Here is an 18,282-nt window from a genome sequence, read left to right on the forward strand (position 1 = left end):
TATAACGTTGTGTTGAAACATAGGTAGATACCAGTGTTTCGGAGGAACATACTGCCTCTGTCTTCAGGGCTAAAGTCGATGTTTTTCTGGGTTGTGAAACTGTGTGGATTGTGTTATCTGAAACGTTGGTATCTACCTATGAGTCCACGCGGCGTCGAAACCCCGAAGAACATTTTTTTACAACTTACAGCTGAAGTCTGAACATGGGTGGCAATACTTTCTTTAGAGGAGTAACTTCGGCATATTCCAAATATATTCATTTATTACGGATATTAAATACATGCGACCTTCCCATCTTTGACTAACTCTCACACGCTGACTCTCTATGACTCAGTTCTATTTCAAGGCATGAGCTTGTTTAATTTAACAGCAATAAAGAACACTGAAATGGCAAAAATCGGGTATATTTACAATATGGCGCCAGTGCCAAGAGTTGCATGCTCCTAGACCAGGGGTGGGGAACCTTTTCATGTTAGAAGGCCGCATTAATTTAGCTGTAATCAAATCGCATTCAAGAAACTTCAATTAGATATACTTAAAAATGTACATTATTTTGTAAAAATCTAACTACTATGTACTAAATAATTTCAAAAAATGAAAATTATTTGTTAATTTTAAAGTTAACTAATATTTTAATGACTTTGTTGTGTCTGCTTTTTGTAGGAAATCATTTGAATGTTTGGTTGCAGCATGTATTAATAAAAATAAAAGGATTTGTTCTGTAAAATTTGGATTCAGTCAAAAGGCCGCACTTAAGGACCTAGAAGGCCACATGTGGCCTTAAGGCCGCAGGTTCCCCACCCCAGTCCTAGACGCACAGAAACGATCAGTCACCGTTAATAAGGCCTGTCTGTCGGCAGAATTACTGACTACGGGCTGGATAACCAGGGTTTGATTCTCAACAGAGCAGTAATCCTTATCTACACCGGACTCAAGTGTGCCAGAGTGGATTTAATTAAAGTCGCTTCGCTCACGAACGAAAGTTGATCTCTTTTTTACCGGCAAGACAAGAAATTCCATTGTCCGTGACTTCCTTTAATTAAATAGGCATACATTTCCACACACACACTCGTTTGTATTACCCAATGCTTCTTTCTTCGTCTTTATATAAGCTCTATACAAATCGGCGTGTGTTTATTTACTGATACTCTATCAACTGCAGTGTTATGTAGCGTGGAGTGTATTAAGAGGACGTTTATTTACAGCCTACTGAAATGGAAATGATCAGGAAGGAAACGGTAATGTTCTGTCTAAAGTAGGTAATGTTTGGCAATGACAGTTGGCGGCAGTGTAGACGGTGTTCGTCGCGTTAGTACCGAGAAACATAATTTCATTGGGGTTATGTGATCTTTGCTGGTGTTAACTTATTGTTCAAGAAACGGTTACCATGATAAGATTCAACCGGCTTAGCATAGGGTCCACTGACAGGTTTCTTTTTATAATGTCCATTAATCTCAGTCATACGCTACACTGTGTGAAATGAAATCATGTCGGCATCAGGTGGTCCCACCAGGTGTCACCATGGCAACACGATGCAAACAGATATCCTTCCCAATTCCCAGTTGCTCTTGTTATGAATAGACGCTGGACAAGCAAACTATTTACGATTGCATGTTTATTTGTGGTGCCAATATATCTAGTGCTTAAATTGGCATTGAATCCGATATTACGAGCTAAAAGCAAGGCGTGATTCTCGTTACAATTTTAAATTAATATTGCACCACATTCACACTACGTACATAAATATTAACACAAGATAAATAACACAGACGACAAGGAAGGAAAGACGGTTCAGTAGAGTCCCGAATAGACGCCAATTTGCCATGACGTCAGACTGCGTCTCACTGTCACCAGATTCCTGTTTCGCATCGTTTAGTGGTTCGCTAACCTGTTAAATAAATTTAAATTTAAATTTAATTACTAATACGAAACACATTCTACGCACTTTATGCGTCAGACGTGCATTGATTTTACTAGCATCAGAGAATTTGCTTACCTTCGGGCAGTTTCTTCTTGCAGACAGAAGCAGAATTCGAGCAGGTTTGCTTTCCAGAACGCTGATGATTAAGTCTGGAACCGTTGTTGCTGGAATTGCATTCAGCCACTGCATGAAGACTGTCAACTCCAAAGACAATACGCACAGTGCAAAAGAATCTCGAAAGAACAACCCTGTAAAATCGCGTCGATTGTAAAGTATTTACATAGTATTAGCGACTGAAACAATTTTCAGATTGGTAGATTTTAAAGCGAGTTCAACGTTAATTTCACTTCAAGCTTTTGTGATTAAAGTTAATTTACAAATTTGTTTATGCTTCAAAGAATTCAGAGACTTGACTACCCATTTACACTTCACAGTTCTCTCGATCAGCCTGTATGTATTAGGGTGGCCACACACGCTACGGCTTACCGGAAGGCTTACGTCTCTGAAGGCCAACCTTCCGGCAAACCGGAGCTTGTGTGTTGAATTTGGCCGGAAACCGAGCCTCCGATAAATCTGCAGTCGCCTCGAGGTTTACTGAACGTTTTTACAAGTCGTAACGTACGAGGGTAAAGGCAAGGCTTGTAGTATTTAGTCATCTCAAGCAGCCACCGAGAACTTCAAATCCTCGTAGTTTAAGTAAGTTTAACAGTTCCAAATATGTGTCCTCATCCATTCGCAGGTAGTTATGCCAGTCCGTCGTCTCTAATCGAATTTCATTCAACAAATTTATTCGAGAATATTTTGATCCATCTAACCAACTTCTGACCCACTTAGAAAGATTTACCTTTCTTTTCTTTTTCAACATTAAAGTAACAGCAAGACCGATTAAAATCGCATCGTCTTCACTGAACACGTTGTAGCATCGACTGAAGAATAAAAAGACTGAGCTCCAACCTGCCACAAAGTCTGTACGTGTGTGGACTCTCAGAGGTTTGAGGCTTACCTTCCGAATTTAACTTGGAAGGCAGGCCTTCCGGTAAGCCGTAGCGTGTGTGGCCACCCTTAACATTGGCATCAGCCCGGCGTTAGTGAAAGGTCTTTAAATAATACAATCCCATTTATAATAATATTATAACGTAATCTGTGGTCTATGGGTTCTTCAGAATAAAGGATGGATTTATTCCACACGGTATTACGGTTAATTATGACGTCACTCCAAGCAGGTTTGACTAACATGAACATACCACGTGACGATTTATTTTACTGTTCTTAATTACTTGCCTCCTAACAAGTGATTAATGGCGACTCATTCCAGTACAGTGAATAATTTGTAAATTTATTTATACAGATAATTCAGAAGTAAATTCTCTCATATCCCAGACTGCGTCAGCATTAAGAACTTTTCTGGCAGACCTATACGTACCGATCACAGGAACATTATCTCCATTAGTTATGTGGCCAATGTCCTGGAGTAGCAACACGTGACATACGATGAGGGTGTAGCAAAGGTTAAGGCGAACTTCCTCGTCTGCGTTCAGCCAGAAAGACGCCAGCAACAAGAAGACGAATACTTCAAACAAAAGGCAAATTCTCAGTTCTCTAGATGTTTCTTGCAGGAATATTGTAAAGAAACAACAGAATTATGTTAACCAGCCACGAGATGTTTAATGTTTCTCCTCAGTTCAATATGTCCAGGCTAATACCAGGACAGCCGATTCTGTCTAAAAGCAAAACATTACTGCGTGCTTACAAATCTTTGCCTAATCATTCAAGTCCCACTCTTTAACAAATAACAGTCTTGTGGTTTGTTGCGCCAAGCAGTCTTTTGGCAGTATAATGCCTCCATATTCAGGACTAAAACTGGTATACAGTTCATAGACAACATTACGCAACAACCTCGAAGATCATCTTACATTCACATCGCAATAAGGACCTCAAATCTTACGTTATCATTCATTTAATTCTGAAAGGCATAAGTCAAGCGTAATTTGTATTAACTTAAGACCTGAGAATAAAACCTCAGGTTGAAACACCATCGCTGTTTTAGTAAAATGTCATGATCATAATTAGATCAGGGCTATTGAAATTCTAAGCGGAGTTGTTTACCTGTTATGGGTACAACAACTGAAACCTCTGTAATGATTTCATTTCTTCTCAGTAGGAAGTTGTACTGCACACAAGGAAACACTTTATTCCCAAATACGTGGTTGTACTTGGTGTATCCCACAGCAAACAGTTTCCATGTATGGGTGGGATTGTATTCGTTTAAGTCAACCTTCGAACACAGTACAGGTAGTCATTAAACAATGATGGTTCACGTTACAAATGAATCGTTCACTTCATGGAATAATGATTATTCTTTGTTCGAGCGCTTTTCAATGCAGTTGTAAACACAAAAGTTCACAAACCATTAACACTTCGAGCTCTCTCACGAACGATTCTGTTGACCACATCATAAGAGTTCGTAAAATAGAATCAGCCCATTACAATATACAAAAGTTCAATATCACGACACAACAAATCACATGAAACAGAATCTTCTTCATAAATAAAAAGAATCGTCTTTACTTCGACTGTTTTTGCTAAACGTTTCCTTTGAGGCTGCATTGTCCAGGGTTCCTCTTTTGTTTGTGGGTAGTTGACAGTTAACATATAAGACCAAATTACACCAGAATGTCTACAATACTTATGAGTATCTTGCCCTTTCCCAGTGTATTTATATAAATATCTTGTGATTCACTCAGCCCAAGACAAGCAGCAATTTTACCATGTGTAAATAGTCGTCATACTAACAGAAATGATATATCAGAGTCCACGATGACCTCGGGGAGGAGAAAGCTACATCATTATCCTGAAAAATCCATTGCATGGATGCTAAATTTCCAACCTCGCGTAGAGTCTCTTTTTCCGGAAACAGTCACTGGAAAATCAACATTTCCTTATTGCCTCAACACCGACTACAACCATCTTGTTTCTTGTTCTTAAGGTTCGGTTAACTTATTCTGACTCTCGGGTTCACTCACTAACTCTAGAGTTATCGGGTTAGTGTCTTAAATAAACCAATCCCGCCCAAACTCCTACTCAGTATCGTTTAAACATTTTTCGTTCGAAGCTAAGTAAACTCTGAAGCATTCCTCAAGATAAGTCACAACAGTTTCCTCTAAATCCTTATCAACTTTACATTTCATTCTACATTTGCAGTTTAAATAGCGGCCTTAAACGTCCAAGGAATCGATTAATCTGCGCGAAAAATCATAACAGTAATTTCAGGGATACCTACGAGTATATGAGAACTTCTGTTAATAGGCCTAAAGGCGTATGTACGAAGACAGATGAATGCTAACACTAATGCTACTCACTAAATGTCTCTCTTAGAGGCTCTGACCCTTCAAATTATTTAAAGAGACCTGTCTCAGCATTTAAGTTGGCAATCACTATTTCGTTAACAGCTGACTTCTTACGTTATCGCGGAAGTACACTAACAGAAGAAGAATTTTTCAGATGAAAACCGTTTTGCGTTACTTACAGCGTCGTCCACAACAAGCAATTCGATTTCCTCTTCAGATTGCGTCACCGTCGAGATTGTCACACTGCAATTTTGAGAATCGTAAGGCCAGTGGGTGAGATCCAGGTGACAAAGAGAAGGCAAACTGTAGTGATTCCAACAATGGAGCCAACCTGACGAAAATAAATTGCACAACGTATAACCTTGCCTGAGATCCGTTATGTCCCACGAGGATCTGCAAACAGGATGTCATCAAATCACGTGTTATTCTACTATACTTGAAGGCCTGTTCCTACCTGTTCACAGCGATATGCTAAATTCCTACAAGCTACAAAGACACGAACAACATTCTGACGCCTTCAGACTGGTCTTTTTCATGCATAAAGTGAAAGCAGAGTGGAGAGGTCTTATCCCCGGAATAAATGAAAGGATTTAAATTTTGATTTAGAACTCTCCGTTAAAAGTATTACAGCGAGATTAATTTTGGTGTTATGTTCTAATACAATCCCTATTTTACATGAATCTCAAAACGAACTTTAAAGAAATGTCCCGATATAACTCACTGAAAATAAAATTGCCAAACATGCTTTATAGAATTTATTGACAACTGTAAGTTTCTATATGGTTACTACTTAACTAAATACAATAAGTAATAATTTTAGCCCGTGTAGTGAGTCAAAATTGTAGTGTGATTATCTTAGCAGCAATGAACGAACTTCGAAGCCAATGAGGTACACAAATTGGCAAAGAATGCATTTGGACATTTCGTTCATATTAATTTATTTCTACATGCTGCACCCTTCTAGAGCAGCCATTTTATTCTTAGTAATTTATTTGTCTTTTGTGCAGATATTGCGTTTCTTTTACAAATTGAAGGTTTGTGGCAACCCTGTGTCGAGCAAGTCTATCGGCGCCATTTTTCTAACAGCATGTGCTCACTTCGTGTCTCTGTGTCACATCTTGATAATTCTCGCATTGTTTTTGGACATAATGCTATTCCACACTTAACAGACTACAGTATAGTGTAAACATATCTTTTATATGCACTGGGAAACAAAAAAAATTGTATGACTCGTTTTATTGCGGTGGTCTGGAACCGAACCCGCAATATCTCCGAGGTATGTCTGTATAGCATTATCGGTTAAGATTATTCGTTATTTATAATGCATGTAACAGTCAATATCATAGCAGAGTTTGAATAAAAAAAATTATAGTAACATGATTTCAAGACTTCAACTCTATTCATTTGAAGGACGTGAATTAAAACCTAGAAATGAAAATAACTATTGTAACTCACAGTTGAAAAACTTCGGGAACCCAGACTGAAACGTCATTAAGTCGAATGAGATTTATTCCACCGTATTCCGAAGGATTCCACACTAGAAATTCATCTTTCCAAGTCTGTAATAAATATACAAATGAGCTCTAACAAATTAATAAAATCTTATTTAAATTATATTAATTCAGCTGGTAAAGGAATCTCATAACTTTATAGAATCGATGGTTCAATATTTTCAATTCAATCCATGCATTCACATCGTAATTATGTAAGATAAATATCAATATTATGTCCAACCATCACCTACGTCTCCCGCGTAGTTTTTCCGCTGTGTCTTCCAAACAAAATATTGTATTTCACATTTATTCTTTATTATTTTGGACAACTGATTTACACTCACAAATATTCATTCCAAATACGGATCTATTCCAGCAAATAGATTCTATAACTGCAGAGCTAATCACGCTGCCTTAAATTATGCCTGTTTTACTTCGTCAGATATTCGACATAACGAATAGTGTTCCAAAAATAATTTTCTAATCTTAATCGCATCCACATTTTATCAGGTATAAACTTTTGGATGTCATTTTTCTGTGAAATAATTGTTATATAAACCAATTTATTCAATTACAGTAAATATTACGTCGACGTCAACCAAACTTCAACATTTTCGATTCCCAATTATCAAGTTTAATTAAAATTCTTCCAGTAATTTCGGAGAAAAAACAAACATACAGACGGTTGGAAATTACTTCCCCAAAGTGAGATTTTTGTACGCAGTTCATGCAAAGAACACGCATGATGTCGGTAGAATGTTTTAATTTATAAAATGATAATAGTATGCTATATGCTACTGGTTCTAAAACCTAAAATTAGCATAAAACAGTCGTAAATTATACATAGGCCTATGTGTTTACTTACAAAGTGCATCGATGCATCAAGGACAAATTGATCATAATCTTCTTCCTGAAATAAATAAATAAAGTGTTGGTGCACATTCTTACATATGGCCCTAAAAATATAAATTTAAACGTACAAAGTTAATAGTATAACAATTTTCGCTGCCTGCCCTTAATATATTATTTTTCAACATATTTAAAAATTTTAAATCTATAAACGCTGCGTCCACTATAATCCATGTTCTGACATGTTTGTCCGTCTTATTTTGTCCTAAATAAAACTAGAATTTTAAAGTAAGGTTACCTAACGTTCGGTTAGGTTAGGGTAAGATAGGTTGGGTTAGGTTAGGTTAGGTTAGGTTAGGTTAGGTTAGGTTAGAATTAGACGAATTTCGGACATTTCCGGTAATCTTCTTTTACCTGTGATTAACTAATTTCGGACGGAATAATAATATTTATGGTAACACAGAACGAGGAGTTTTACAAACGTAAAATTGCAAATTTAAATGTTGCTACCATACTGACTAAGTGTTTATTCTGCGTATAAATAACACAATACAATGTATTGCGATTATATATCACGTATTTATTTTACTACTGGGTTTGATTAACGACAAGGAAGATGTCTATCAACAAACGGAAACTTACTAAAACAAGCGCCAGAGGAATCATTTCAATAATCACTGTTGTTCGGTCCGAGTGCAGGCGCACTGGCCTCACGCTCGTGTCGTAGTCCCGAAAAAGATCTTCCTTCAAGCGTTTCATGTGTGATTTACATTCCGAACCTGAGTTACATTCAGATTCAGCACTTCCTAAAACATAAATAAAGATAATGCCCAACTTATTCTCGACACGTTAAAGTAAAGTTGTTATAATTGTTACCAACAAAATACTTCTTCTTCAAGCGATAAATAGAAGTTACGGCCGTCAGAATCTCCTCACATCTTCTGTTTTTAATTGAAATCAACTTGTGAAATGAAACTCTGATATCAGAACTCACTTTTAATACCAAATAACGTCACTGTACTCAATCCTAAACCATTTCTACCCACCTTCCATCTCGCAAATTATTTCCGTAAGATGCATGTTAGTGTCAGATCATCATCTCAGTCTTCCAAGTGGTTTCCCCATAAAACTCTGTAAACATTACTCGTCTCTCCGTCTTTTCTACATGCCCAGTCCACAGTAGCGTCTTATAACTTGCTATCCTAACACTATACGACCTGCGTAAATTTCACTAAAATGCAAGTATCTACGTACACCCGTAAGTCTAGACGAAACCACAACCCGAAAACCTAACATCGTCATTTTCACCGCTGTAAGAACTTAAAATCTAAAAAAAACTTCGCCTTTTATCTGCTATATTTCTAATATAACCGATCATATTCCATTTTTACAGAACGTAGACTACAGTATGACCTTCGAAACGTTGGTTAACATCGACCAGACTACACAGCGCAACAACCCAGAAGACAGAAATCTTCATACTAAGAATCGTCCTGGTGACGGAGGCAGTATGACCTCTGAAACATTGGTAAACATCGACCAGACTACACAGCGCAACAACCCAGAAGACAGAAATCTTCATACTCATCGCCCTGATGACGGAGGCAGTATGACCTCTGAAACGTTGGTAAATATCTACCATACTACACGGCGCAACAACCCAGAAGACAGAAATCTTCATATTCACCGCCCTGATGACGGAGGCAGTATGACCTCTGAAACGTTGGTAAACATCTACCAGACTACACAGCACAACAACCCAGAAGCCAGAAATCTTCATATTCACCGCTGTGAAGACCTCAAATCATACGACGCAGACTAAGTTTCATATTCGTACTAATAAACACACTCACCTAAAATAAACTAACTTTCAAGTGAATAGATTCTTGTATATCGTTAAGTCAACTAAATAAAACCATTCACTCCTTTGACCTGTAAACTCACCAATCAAGATTAAAACGAAGAAAATACACGAGAGACACGGAACGACGTACATGTTGGTCTTCAATGCAGATTTAAAGTCATCGCCAGATACAAACTCAACTGCAGGTCATGTTTCATCATAACGATGTGCCTCTCTTCAGAAGTGTAGCCAGATCACAGAATAATCAGCCACGAATGTTGATCGTCATTAATTGACTGGATCCGCCCCCCTAATGACACCGCGGAAAAGAGGATCATACTAAGAGCAAATGGGGATTTCATGATAATCTTTGGTAACTGTACTAATATAAATAAATATTTACCATTATAGACTTCTGAACCGTAAATTTGTTATAGGCCTAATGAAATCAGATGTGTTACAGTTTACTCCAATTTGGAAAACGCATTCTTCAAGCGTTTTTTTCCTATTTTATATGCATCACTGCCATCAATGATCGTTTATCACTCATCAGAATCTTTGTAGCGAAAAAATTAAAACTTATCATAATCACTAAATTTATGCTCTCGATAATATATATCAGAATATATCTCTGAAACACACTCGGCAATTTTTACTCAACAATTTTTCTTATTTACATTCTGGTTATTAAACCTGTCACCATTTGTGTGACGTAATCTTCAATTACTTAATAATTGTGACCTATATTTCATGTTCTTTAAACATTCTTTCCTTAGTCTTTCTGTAAGATTTTAGACTCTCACGGCTTTGAGTACGAAGATGGCTATCGTCTTGGTTGTTGTACCGTGTAGTCTGGAATCAGTTTACCGACGTTTCCGAGGTGCTTGCTGTTCTATCATTACAACAGAATCTATAAGACAGCCATCATCTATTATCTTTCCATTTAATGCTTAATAAAACCAATACACCTAACAAATAATCATGAAGTAATGTAAGCTGTAAACATTAGTGATTATTCACACGTAAACTGGTCTCCAGTTCTTAATTTGTCGTAACATTCAACTAAATATACCACATATAATGTAAATATGAGCGCACATGTTTGTCTTAAGGTGATTCTCACAGATAATATAAGTAATACGTTATCAATAAAACAAAGTATGTCACACTGAATGCGAGGAAGCCAATTCGATCCAGCATCGTGCCAACCAGACGCCAGTTTGGCCCACCTTGAGGTGGCGTCTCGACGCCTTCACTGTCAGCAGTCTGCACAGAAACAAAATGAAAACAGAAAAATAACTAAATCTCTGGCAACAGAACCTCGAGAGTCAATATCCTTAATAACAAAGGCCGTCACTGGACACGATCCTTAGACACTTCCATCCAGTTCCTCTACTCGCGACCTAGGCTTCACCATCGCAACATTAGATGACCCGAACTAACAAAGATTTTCCTCGTTATTCCATCACCGTCCGTCTGTAATTTAATAAGAAGCCACGTGGCTTGTTAGGCGTCGGCAGATGTTCTTGAGACATTCTCAAATATTTTTAGAAAATTTAATGCAAATCGTACTAACGCTCTGTGGAGCTCGGCACAAAAATTATTTTATTTTCCTTATAATATAATGAGGCATTTTTATTGCGAGATCGAGCTGCTACATGGAACAGGTGGTATAGTCCAACACGTACAGGTACGGATTCTGTCCGCTCCGTGATACCAAGTCGTGCAGTAAAACGAGTAAAGACTCGGTATTACCCGCAGATTAGTTTTCTTACTTGTCGAGGATGCTGAAGGAACAGTCGGCCTAAGAGTTGCCCAGGTCGACTCTCTTGCGCCTTCATGGTAAAGTCAGACACCCAAGCTGGCGGGATGGCAGGGTTTAGGTTCATCCATCGCACAACCAAGGTAACAACGAGAGACAATCCGCATATCAACATGGAGTCTCTATAGAAGAGTACTACGAAACACACAAGAAACGTGAGACCATCACACATCTGAAATTCAACTACCACGCCACAACCAGTACAGTCCTGACATTTGATGTTGTATGTTAGTAGGTAGAATTGCCGATGCTTAGAGAACATACTGTCTTCATTATCAGTGCTGATTAGTATTAATCCAAAAGCAGGATCACCATCAACGTTGAACTTAAGAATGAATTATAAAATTATTTCTAAAACACTTATAAAATATATATATATATAAAATGATCAGTAATTCGTTTTGGCGTCACAGAAGCGTAAATCTTTCTCAGCTCTTTGTTATTTGTATAGTTTCAAGGAAAAATGACGTTAAAGAAGTGAAAGCAATTAACCACTGCTTGTGGACATGGAACATGGAATTCTTACCTATTAAGGGGCAGCTGTTACCATTGTTGAACAAAGAGAGACTCGTGTACTGCAAGAAGAGAATATGGCTCACGAAAAGCGAACAGACGAGGCACAAGCGAGAGGAACTTTCGGCCTCGATCCAAAACGAAGCCAGAGTCAGCAAAACGAGAACTGAGTAAAACACAAAATAACGCATGGAATTTCAGGTTTTTACGGCGGTAAAGATATCGATGTTGGTATTTAGGAAGATAACAATACAGCCTCCAAATTCATCCTTGCAAGTTGATACGGCGTTACGACCTAGAAGACCAACATCGGGAGATTATTTATTTATTATTTATTTAGTGTTCTGTCTGACGACAGGTCCATATGAACAGGATCCTTCCATCCTTTTCTCGGACTGGGACCTGTTCATATACGTTCTTGGCAGATGATCCAGAAGTGGGAGATTACAGATAAATAATTACACGACCTTAAAATCGTCGGTTAATTTATGGACGTCATATATTTGAATTATTTCTGAATAATAGGTTTGGTTTAAGTTTTAGTTTAGTTTCCGATTTTTGAGAATCTGCTGTGGATAAATCTAGGTGACGTAACATTCAGTGTGAAGAGATGCTAGAACCAATTTTATTGGTACAATTTATAGGAATCAAGAAACACGTTAATTGCGTGCTACCTTTTTTTATAAAATAATTATAACATTTCATTATAGGTCCTATAAAAATCTCAAATATCTCACAGGTGTAGACGTCAATTAGGCTACATAAATTTGGAACAAGAATATAAATCAAACAAAAGATCAACAACCCACCACAAAATGAGCATCTTTACAACGCACGTGACGATTAACTGTGATCGTTTTAAAATTATTTGTTATCGATGATGTCCATCGACTGCTAACGTAGTGAGAGCATAATGGCGTCTGGGTTTGCCATAGGTTGAACATTTGATCTCCGTAACAAAATCGAAACTAAAGACACACAGTCTACAGTTTCCACACAAGAATTTCGAAATTCTTAAGAATAATGAATGTTCCTGGAAAACTTAATTCTCCCTGTGCTTTAGAACGAGCTTATTTGAAACCAACATGCATGTTTGCTCAGGGTACTAACCAAGTGCAGGGATGACCACAGTCGCTACGTGGGCCGCCGAATGTCTCACCAAGGTCAAGGTAATTGTCACGTAGTTGAAGGTGCTGTTTTCAAACGCGTCTCTGCGATGTTCCACTTCTGCGTTCCGTAGTGCCCATTTTCTATTCTGCTCGATGAACTGAGACCCTACACGAGGTCGCTGTAACGTAGTTAAATCACGAAGATGACTGTCTTCTGAAATAGTACGCCGACGTTTCAGAGGTACTTACTGATTCCATCACAATCGCCCTGATGATGGAGGCAGTAAGCACCTCTGAAATTCGCTCAATTTTCACGAGATACGCGGCCTCGACATCTCAGAAGACAGACATCTTCTTACCTGCCGTCATAAGAACCTGGAATATCAGTTTGATCAGAAATGAATATCATTCTAAGATTTGTTAGACGGATACCCTGTTAGCATATGGCCATTGCCTGCCATTTAAAAGTTAAAGGCATTAAACTCTGTAATTTATACCTTTCAAAAAGTCCCTCTGTACGTACATTCAAGCAACGATGAGCCTTACGTGTGCGGTCCGTTACATAAAGTTATTCTTAGCTACTAGAAAATTCCCTAATAATGTTTGCCGATCATAACCGCGCCATTGAACAGTTTAACTTTAACTGAAAATTTGGGTGCGAAAATTTATCTCTCAGTCTGGAAAAAGACATATTAAAAGTTATTTCAGAATAATATGCTAAGGGAAATACGTCAACCTAAGAAATAGGAAGCAACAGGGAAGTGGAGATAATTATACGCTAAAGAGCTTTATAATTTGTATTTTTGATATAATATCGTTAATGTTATTAAATTAAAATTAATGACACGTGCGGGGCATTCAATGCGTAGGAGTGGTTTATAAATTTAGCCTAAATAATTGTCGCAAAAACTTCAATGGAAGACACCAATAATACATAAAATGACGGTATTTACACGAAATTCAGAAAAATACGACGTTGCATTAATGAATCGGAAGAATATGGAAGAAAGTGATTGTAACCTAATTTAAAGTAGGCTGCTATCCCGTCATTTTCTATAGGCACTGAGGAAAAGCACGAGAAGTCTCAGTCGGGACAGCTGGTCTCAAAGGCGAGATTTTAACTCAAACTCAGGACATCCCGATTACGAAACTGCAGCGCTAATCATTAGACCGCGGAGTTCGATTATCAAGTTGCTCGAACACTCTGTTTCCACTGCAAAGGTTGTAATAGACAAATAAAATAAATAAAGAAAGATTTTCAAGGAAGACGCCTGGGCGTTTTTCAAAGAACTATTTGGATATGTACTTTGAAAAAAACTTAGGAAAACATCAAAGAACCTTATTCAGAATAGTTGGTAATCCAATATAGATCCAAACCTAGTTTGTGCCAAACATTGGATTACAGCGTTATCGTTTGGCATGTGCGTTTAAGTACTGGTGAGAAGAAACAATATGTCACATTTTCTGTGGATCTCGTGTCTCTTCTGTCGTTAATTCATGAGTTTCTGGCACGTGGCCCCTTGAAATACCATTAACCCACCATGTTGCCATCGACAAGAAGTTCCAGCTCTTCGTGTTGCAATTTCCAAGGGGCCAGCTGTGCCTCACACACTTGCGAGTCATAAGGCCAGTGTGTGATGTCAGTCTGGCAAATTGTGTGGATCGAAGACCACGAGATACACATCACATAGCCGCTCCACCTCAGAAGGCAATGAGCCATCCCCTTGAGCAAGCTGTCAATGTCTGCGTTTCTGTAACGTAATTATCATTATTTATTAAAAGCAAGAGATGTTAAAGGCGTTATTTATGATTCTGTATATTCCACTGTGATTTACATTAATGTATTCATTTATTCCTTATACCTAGACTAGTATATTACCTGTCAAGAATGTCATAAATATCCCAGAAGGCCCAGAATCCGTTAACGGCATTACTACGGCAACACACTAATTAAAAAATATGATCCCATAAAGTACAATTCCTCAGCAGCAAATGATAACCAACCACCATTTCGTAATTAAACAGACGTAAACTTATTTCTTCGGACTACAGATACACTACATAATCAGACAATATTTTTTATTATTTCGTTAAAAAAACATGATAGAAAAATGTCTACTTCAAAGTGACAGATCATGAGGTCTACATTCTTTTAAGTACGTGATGTGATATCCAACAGATATCTTAACCGTAATTTATCTCGCAAAACCCACATGTTTACCCATCCAAACTTAGGAGTCCATATTAGACTACTGTTGGTGTAAAGCTCCTTGATGTTTCCAAATTCTGAAGGGTCCCACTTCAGACGCACGTCCATCCACACCTGCATTGAGATCAGACACTTATTACAATCCTTCTACATCTATCACAGATTAGCCCCCTCCCGGCCTATTCAGGTTAATAAGGACAAGAAATAAGGAATACTTAAAAGGTTGAAGTAATGCCCTGGACAGGGGATCAGCTCGTCGCAAAGCACTTGGTTCTAGCGCTAGCTAATCAGGGCAACACAAAACAGAAAAATCTGATATACGTACACCAAAACTCCGTTTTCCTCTCAAATAGTAGATAAATAAAGGAAACAAGCCTGTCTCATTACCCTACACGGACAGACAGATGTCATTGTTTTGAAAAACTTACTCAGAATTTTCTGCAGTTCTTACCAACAGCATATTTTTCAAGATATATGATGGTGTTTATTTTAAAATGGCCGGATATTAAGGAGACGTGATTTATATATTCAGCACTCTATGCATTAAATAATCGATTCATTTGTAGTAAGATAATTACAAATCAATATATTCCCACTTACCATATAAGCCCCATAGTACACGCGTATTATCTCGAACTCCTCGTTCTGAAATAACATAATTCGTTTAAGATTCAACATTTGATAATTAATACGAAAACTTAGTGCAATAAGAATTAAAAACAATCCATCTAAAGCTTTCACACGTGCCTCATCTATTCTGCTTGTGGCCCGTTAACTAATACAGTCCATGTTACAGAATCTTCCCTCAAAATTAATTAGATAAAGAAACCTCCTGCTGTTAACAGTCATAACCCCAGTCCTCTAACCCTTAGAGTGGTCACTACACTGACTAAGCTATGCCTGATCATTTTTCCTACAGCCTTTTTGGCCAGATGTTGGATTTTTCCTTCATCCCCACCATGTGCGTTAGATGTCCCGTGACTGTATCTCGCAAACAAGTGTTAGCAATGTAAAATTGGCTTACAAACGTGAAACGACGCAGGACTAGGTAAAGGTGAACCAGGGTGCTGCTGTTCTGGCCGGCCTGTGGCGCCGTACTGATGCTATAACCGCAAGAGAGCTGTTTCTTCAGCCGAGACAGTTCAGAATCGGGCTTCGAAGTCCTACAGTCTGACCCATAGCTCCCTGTTCAAGGATACTAACGATAAATTAGAAGCACACAGAAAGTACAGCGGTTTACGTTATAATAAAACCACTTTCGTCATGGGGTCTACGATTTCAAGCCACGGTCTCTCCACTTTATTATAAAAGAATTATTCAACACATTTAGGCTGATAATCTTCTGGGTTTAGGCAGTGTGTAGACTTATCAGCACATACCAATGTTTGGAAGAAAAAGAACACAGCCCTCCATCTTTACAGCTTAATCAACCATCGTTTTTCATCTGCATATTTCCAGTAGTTTCGAATTGCATGATTATTGTGACTGGTGAATTAAAGAGGATGTGGAAGGAAACGATCGAGTATCGACGTTATAGACATGAACAGTGAGAATTATAAAATAAAATGAAACAATTAACGTTGTACCGGCATTTTAGGAGAGCATTTATTAATTAGACTTAAACATGACAGCGTCTTCATGTTTACAAACGTTTCTATGTTTAATTTAAATGCGTAAGGAGAAATTTTCCTGGTACTAGACGTTCTCATATCTAGCTAACAAAGCGGTTCTGATCATACATTTACAGAAACGTTTTGGCTTGATTTTAGAAGTAGAACGTTATCCCTAAAATTGTTGTATGTAATTAAGAATCACCTTTTATACTGGAGCACCCTATTGGCCTAAATATCGAAAAATTTCCGCTACAGATAGATAACCAGTACTGTAGGTAGATACTGATTAACCCTATAAAGGGCTTTAATTTAAATTATAAGAGCATTCTTTTAAAAGAATGTTGGTTTACGTGTAGATAATATTATTGTATCTTAATATAAAGTTCGTAAACTATTTATAATATTATATAATAAAGAAGCTTTTGGTGTCAGCAACTAACTAGATGGCTTAGGGTACCCGAAGGTTCGTCACCGAATTAACCAAAGCATTCCACCGGTTCCTTTTTTTTTGGGCCAGCAAAATCGAATCGCCTTTGGTGTCTGTAAGAAAATGAAATTGCGAACTTTCTCTAAATTTCATTTGAAATGTTTAGTCTCCTGTCCGCATCAAAACACTTGTGGTAAAACCAAATTTGGAGAAGGACCTTTGCCTCACTCACCTACTTGAAGACACGCAAGCAAGAAGCAAGTCGAAACTGTGTTGAGGCTCATGTTTGCTGACTGGCCGCCCGCTAACTGCGTTGCCTCACGATGCATCCGTCCACACGCCCCCAACAGCATCAACTACGCCCCCCCCCCCCGTAGTAAACTTTGCGATTCATCGCCCTGATGACGGAGGCGGTATGACCTCTGACCAGACTACACAGCGCAACAACCCAGAAGACAGAAATCTTCGTTTTCAATTTTTTGAAAGTGTTGAAGAACCAACATTCCGTCCATTGCGAAAAAATTAAGGATAATCTTCAGTCGGTTATCAGGAAAAAATAAATCTCCGGATAACTACCACATTTGCTTTCAAGCATCTGTCAATATACTGGGAAGACTAGATCTATTACTTAAATCAGCGTGATCCAACTGGCGGCCCGCGACCACTTGTAACCCGGCCCGCAAAAGTATTTGTTAATTTGTTACTAGTTAGTACAACCCAATTTTTTTTTCGAAGTTGATATTCCGTCACTGGTAAAAGAACATTCTGCTCGGTGCTCTCACCAGTAAAAATTGCGAGAAATACAAACTGTTGTAGGAGAAAATTTAAAATAATATACAACTCTATAGTAGTTTGTGCACATTTAAATAAAATTTATAGTTCAGAACATGCAATGGTAATTTGTCATTTCTGAATAAGTATTATTAAAGAATAATGACAATGCAAAAATAGTGACGTTAAGGGTTTCTTGACCCTTGGGTCTAACAGGAAACTATTCCAGCCCCAGCGAGGAAACAATTTGGACCACCCTAACTTAAACAATTTCATAAATTTCAGTTAAAGCAGAACTACAATAAACCACTGTAAGCGTGTTTAATATTTAGATGCGACAATTTCTGATGCAGATAAAGGCAATA

The 18,282-nt window shown here is 37.9% G+C and overlaps 2 protein-coding genes across 6 annotated transcripts in view; both read right to left on the bottom strand.

The window, feature by feature from the left end:
* Positions 1-18,282, bottom strand: part of LOC110831467 (uncharacterized) — a 64,297-nt gene that overhangs the window by 19,998 nt on the left and 26,017 nt on the right. The window lies entirely within an intron of this gene.
* Positions 1,599-17,488, bottom strand: LOC110831490 (neuronal acetylcholine receptor subunit alpha-5). Of its 5 annotated transcripts, none has more exons than XM_087343513.1 (9): positions 11,229-11,368; positions 8,253-8,416; positions 7,627-7,671; positions 6,724-6,827; positions 5,448-5,661; positions 4,028-4,196; positions 3,345-3,491; positions 1,997-2,169; positions 1,599-1,888 (listed from the first exon to the last, which is right to left on the bottom strand). In XM_087343513.1, the coding sequence occupies exons 2-9, from the start codon at positions 8,367-8,369 to the stop codon at positions 1,727-1,729; spliced, it is 1,131 nt and encodes a 376-aa protein (XP_087199639.1). In that variant the 5' UTR covers positions 8,370-8,416; positions 11,229-11,368; the 3' UTR covers positions 1,599-1,726. The 5 variants fall into 5 exon arrangements, with proteins under 5 accessions (XP_087199639.1, XP_087199637.1, XP_087199640.1 ...); XM_087343511.1 differs by lacking the exon at positions 11,229-11,368 and adding an exon at positions 9,555-9,712; XM_087343514.1 differs by lacking the exon at positions 11,229-11,368 and adding an exon at positions 9,464-9,485.

Source organism: Zootermopsis nevadensis, unplaced genomic scaffold (genome assembly GCF_977971745.1).
Source record: "Zootermopsis nevadensis isolate Lab colony 2312 unplaced genomic scaffold, Znev_1.0 Znev_ptg000006l, whole genome shotgun sequence".
Taxonomy (NCBI): Eukaryota; Metazoa; Arthropoda; class Insecta; order Blattodea; family Termopsidae; genus Zootermopsis; species Zootermopsis nevadensis.